Source organism: Acomys minous (assembly GCF_964271855.1).
Source record: "Acomys minous genome assembly, chromosome: 5".
Classification (NCBI taxonomy): domain Eukaryota; kingdom Metazoa; phylum Chordata; class Mammalia; order Rodentia; family Muridae; genus Acomys; species Acomys minous.
Genome location: NC_140494.1, coordinates 82,584,875 through 82,590,909, shown reverse-complemented (window position 1 = coordinate 82,590,909; position 6,035 = coordinate 82,584,875). Strand labels below are relative to the sequence as shown.

Genomic DNA, 6,035 nt, shown 5'->3' with positions numbered 1-6,035 from the left:
GAATATTCAGAATAATTGTTGAAATCAAGTTTTGCTGACATTATTACTTACAATTGGTAGTCACTGCAAAATCTATTATAGCATAATTTTCTAAAGAGATGTAGCAGTTTTGGCTATTAGGAGATTGCCATGTTCCATTGGACTGTCTCACACCCATGAGTACATCAGCAGAACTAAGTGGATGCACTAGGAAATGGAATCCTAAGGAAGACATAAAGCTGAAAGGGGCTTATGTCAGAGGGATCTGAGGGATGTGGTGAAGGTAGGTTGTCTATGATTATATTGCATTGTATAAAAGGTAATAAAGGTAAATGAAACCCAATTAATAGATTATAAAATGCTCATAGTTTAACACCAAAAGATCCATATTAATTTGAATAATTCATGTTGTGTTACTAAAGTTTTTATGTAGTGTTCATATAATAAGCTAAATTATTTAAACTGAACATTATTCAATTTGACACTCATACATAAATGTAGGCATCCATCTATTTGTGTATATCTAAAAAATAGCAAAAAGTTTTAGTGAATTACTATAATTTATAAGATGTAAAAGCTCTTTTTGAACTATCAAATTACTTTTGCTTATCAAATATTATTTCATAAAAATTTTCAAACTCATCCATTTGATTGTGTCAATAATTTATTATTGTGTTTGAGTTGAGTCATACTCAATTGTAGATTTTTCTAAAAATTGTAGCATATATTTATTCATTAAACATGAACTATATGCACTTGTATTCAGAAATACTTGCATATTTGCTATTATCTTTCAAAAGTACACCTGAGTGACATATATACATAATGATGTATATTATGATTAACTGAAAAAGATGTACTTCAGATTTTATAAGTATCATTGTAATTTTTTAGTTTTAACTTACATAAAATTATGGAAATGGCACAAAGAATAAAAATAAATTCTAATTTAATTACTACATTTCTTCTCTTCCTTTTTTTTTTACCACCTAACTTAGTACTAGAAATGTTAGTTTGCATTACATCCTTTTTCTAGAAGGCCTAGAAATCATCCCAGAAGAATAAATGGGAAGATTGTAAGAGTTAGACACAGTGGATGTCTTCAGGGACAAAATACTTTCTGGACATGATAGAACTCTTGCAACATGAGCTATTGCTACAACTAGGTGGAAAAGACCCATACAAAATTACATTTCTAGCGCTAAGTTAGGAGACTAATTTTATTATTTTCATAGAAAAGAATCTAATGAAAATTAATTCATGTGGGGATGGAGATTAAGTTTCTTCAGGATGTGGCCCCTGAGAGCTTCCTGTGATGCAGTAATTGGTCTTTTACCCTGGTATATAGATGGAGCACCAAGTGGACTCAGTTTAGTTTTGGTAGAAAAAGATAGTACTTGAAGATAGGAAGGAAAGCTTGTGGGGACAATTAAGGAATGAATTGTGAGCAGAGGATTTAAACAAAACATATGTGCATGTATGACATTCTTTAAAATGCCATATGAGGCAAAAAGAGTTTTGATGTTTTTTTGAGACAGAGTCTCTCTATTATGTAGCTTTCATTGTCGTTGATATTTCCATGTAGGCTACGCTGGCCTCAAACCCACAATATGCATATGCCTTTGCCTCCCAAGTAGTAGATTAGAGACATGTGCCACAGTACCCTTCAAGACTTAGTGTTTCATGGACTCAGATTTAAACAACAAAAGCATATTATATATTTAAGATAAAATATATTTAAATGCAATATGTGGACCACAAGCATGGCTTCTCAGACAATTGCATATTATGTCATTCCCTTCAAGTTCAGGATTATTGATAGAAGAAGAAAGTTGGCATCTCTACATTGTTATCTGACCTTGACACTTTATCACTTCATGCTTAGGTTCCCCTTTAAGCACAAATACTACATAAATAGTACTCTAAAAAATTCAACTATAGCAATTTAACCACAATTTGTCAGAGATAGTGTTTGCATTTTGAGAATATATTTTACAATATCTGCAATATTAACATTGATAACCATATAAAACATATTTTAAATGATAAAATCAAATCAGATTCTTTAGTGTCATTAATTAGAATGCTATTATGATGCATAACTGTAAAGGACAATGTATCTTTTCAGAACAATATGGGATAGATGTATAAGAATTGTAAAATATAGATATATTCTGGTAATGTGTGAAGCCAAAATAATAACATCTCACCAAACTGACTGAGTAAATATGAGCTGATTAGGGATTACAACAACTGGGCTAAAGTTGAAACAACATAAGACCTCAATTCTACACAAATAACTACAGGCAACTATGAAATGCTGAAAGGAATAGAAATAGTATACCCCTGGGAGCAGCACACCAATTGGTTATCCAGTACCAAATGATCAGTCTTGAATACATATATATGTATTATATTGTATAATATAATATACTATAGTATTAAATAACTGAGTATGTTGTATTTAGAAATACGTATATGTGTTCACATGTAAATATATGTCTTTAACACCAATTAACAAAAAGGTCATAAATTTCAAAGAGAGAATTAGAGGTATGTAAGAGAGATTAGAGGGAGTAATAGGACATGAAAAATGATAAAATTATATTTTGCTCTTAAAAACAATTTAAAAGCACACATGGACGTAAAGAACTGAATGATTAAAAGTCCCCAGTGGAATCATCACATTATTGATGATGAATCACTTTTACATTCACTGTCTTTTATAATAGGCACTCTAGGGATCAGAATGGAAATGTAATAATTACTCTAATGAGGACCTTTGGATGTTAAGCCCTTGGGGACACAGGAACAGTAGAATCAATATGGGGATACCTCATTCAATAGATCTGGACAAATTAAGAAAGAACATCTCTGACTCTTCTGTGTTTTGAACACAGTCATCTTTTGTATCTTCAACATAAAGGTGATATTTTAGAGCTATTTCTGATCATATTAAGTCTGCAGTGGATGTTTTATATTTGTGATATACATATATAACTCACTCATGATTCCATTTACTTTATTCTCTATAAGGTCTTATATAAACAGATGCATATACTATTTATTTCATTTTTTTATTCTTAATATTCAAAAGAAGATAATGCTACAAGGTATTTAAGCAGTTAGCTGTTGCTCTGATTTGCATTTTTTCTCAGTCTAAAGATGTTATCTGTTCAATTTCTCAACTTTTATTACATACTGTTCCTTCTAATGAGTTAATGAATCTTTTGGAAGAACTAATATAAGTTGAGTGCTGCTATGAGTATTTTAATTCAATGTCCTTGTAGTAATAAAATATCCTTATGGTGTTTATCAAGATATATTGAAGTCTAATAGATGAATGTTTGCTTATATTCAGTGAAAACTGTGTTATACAAATTAATGTGGAAGTGAGAATTGTAAACAGTCTATTTAGCACATTCCATAATCTATTCTCTAGTGCACCAAGTACTCATATCTGATTGTTGAAAAGTTGTGGGCTGTGATCTGTTTCATAATGTCTGACTTCCCAATTGCAGCATTTAGTAACTAATGGATTAGCGAGTTCTATTTTACACCAGTAAATATAATGCTTTTCTATGGGGACATAAGTTATAGGATTTTTAGTGTCTTATATGTGTCACCTAAAATTCTCTGTTGGATTTTTCTATGCTGAGCAATAACATATTGTTTCTGTTTATATATGTCTAATTTTCTCTTGTATAAATTGGATGGTAGAGAAAAATAAGTCTCAAGTAGGTACACTTTCCACTTCTAAGTGGAAACAATATTTAGTGACTGTTTATTAAATATCATGTAACTTTATTCTCAAAATTTCTCTTTTATATTGTGTGGAAATTTTCTGATTGAAACGCTAAACTTTCTTTTCATTTCATTTTGAGTCTCTATCTCTATCTCTGTCTGTGTGTGTGTGTGTGAATTGAAGTTTAAAAACATGTTTCATTGACAACAAAGGTTGGTAAAGATAGACAGAAAGAGGAGGCATTATTCTCTGCTAGGGAATTAAGCTAGGACAATTACTATGGAAATCAGTATGTGGGTTTTCAACAAAATAAAAGAAAATGGTACTGCTATATAAAATCAACTCATATACACAGACTTAGAGCATATAGTTAAGAGTCTCTATATATCTTATTTACAGAATATTTTGTATTTATGTTGATTGTTTATGTATTCACAATTGAAAGGGTAGCATTGGGACTGCAAGATTACTTGCCAAGTTTCTTGCTGCCGAGGCTGACAACTATAGTTCCAGCCTCTGAAATCAAGTCGCAAAAGGAGGTTACTGTCCACTATAAGCCTGTTCTCTAATCCACATATGCACAATGACACAATGACACAAAAATTTCTGCACCCAAATAGGAGAAAATAGGTAATGAATAACACATTAGGTATCACAACCAACCAAAGGAAATTAACTATTATCTACTGATATACATATTAAATGCGGCTGGAGGATGCATCTGAACTGCATCCCTAACATGCCTCTAAGTGATGCTGAAGCATGGTATGCCTATATATTTTTAAACTCTGTGTTTTTACTAGGTTGATCAACAACATGGGACCCGGAAACCAAACAGGCATATCCTACTTTTTTCTGATGAGAATAACCCATGATCCAGCAATGGAGCCCCTCATCTTTGGCCTCTTCTTGTTTATATATCTTGTCATAGTTCTGGGAAATCTGCTCATCATCATTGCTGTCAGCTCTGACTCCCACTTACAAACACCCATGTACCTCTTTCTCTCCAAACTTTCATTTGCTGACATCTGCCTAAGCACAACTACCATCCCAAATATGCTGAAGAACATCCACACACAGGATCAGAGCATCAGTTACACAGGCTGCATCACTCAGGCCTGCTTTGTTTTGAATTTTGCTTTAGTAGAAAGCTGTGTCCTTGCCGCAATGGCCTATGACCGCTACGCAGCTATTTGTCATCCCCTAAATTACACAATAATTATGAACCAATACTTCTGTGGTCTACTAATTCTATCATCCTTAATAATTAGCATTGTGAACAGCTTATTACAGTGTCTGATGGTACTGCGGCTGTCATTCTGTACAAACTTTGAACTTCCTCTGTTCTTCTGTGAACTTGCTCAGGTCATCAAGCTTGCCTGCTCTGATACTCTCATCAATTATATCCTGATATACCTGGCAACATTTATATTTGGCGGGATTCCAATCTCTGGGATAATTTTCTCTTATACTCAAATTGTCTCTTCTATTTTGAAAATACCTTCCCTGAGAGGAAGGTACAAAGCCTTTTCCACTTGTGGGTCTCACTTGTCAGTAGTCTCTTTATTTTATGGTGCAGGAGTTGGGGTTTATATAAGTTCTGCAATTGCTGTTTCACCTCAGATAACTACAGTGTCATATATGATGTACACAGTGCTCCCTCAAATGTTGAACCCCTTTATTTATAGCTTAAGGAATAAAGATATGAAAGAAGCCCTATGGAAACTTATTGCTAAGGTATCATGTCTTCTCTGATGTGTTTTTTTTGATCAAGACTTGAAACTCTGATGTGTTCCAGACAGACAGAATTTTTGGTGACTGAAAAGTTGTGAGTTTTTCTGTGGCTTCCTATATACTACATTGACATAGTGATATAAATCTATCTATCTATCTATCTATCTATCTATCTATCTATCTATCTACCTATCTATATTTGATTTGTTATTTATTTGGCTGTCATGACCCACATTTGACAAATGATTATTTTACCCTATTTAAATGGGAGAGTTTCTTGTGCTATACAATTAGAACTAGGTTAAAAAATTTCCAAATTTAGTGATTTCAATATGTATACAAATCTAGAAAAGTAAATATATTAAGTGGTATAAATCACACAAATAAATAGTTTAAAAAAGAGTCAGTGGATTAGAGTTAGAACAAGTGGTGAAACATTGAAATGATTGAAGGGAGTAAAATGTTCATATGATATAATGACTCTATTTTCAAAATATATAAATAATCAATCATAAGAAATTTCCTTTGGGAAAAGTAAATTTACCAAATAGGCTTTGCAAACATTGAATTTATGTTT

At 32.2% G+C, this 6,035-nt stretch overlaps 1 protein-coding gene across 1 annotated transcript; it reads left to right on the top strand.

The window, feature by feature from the left end:
- Positions 1-4,540: 4,540 nt before the first annotated feature.
- On the top strand, positions 4,541-5,479 carry LOC311598224 (olfactory receptor 7G1-like; the record flags this gene model as incomplete). Its single annotated transcript, XM_084783240.1, has 1 exon — positions 4,541-5,479. One exon carries the CDS (start codon positions 4,541-4,543, stop codon positions 5,477-5,479), a length of 939 nt encoding a protein of 312 aa, XP_084639366.1.
- Positions 5,480-6,035: the final 556 nt, after the last annotated feature.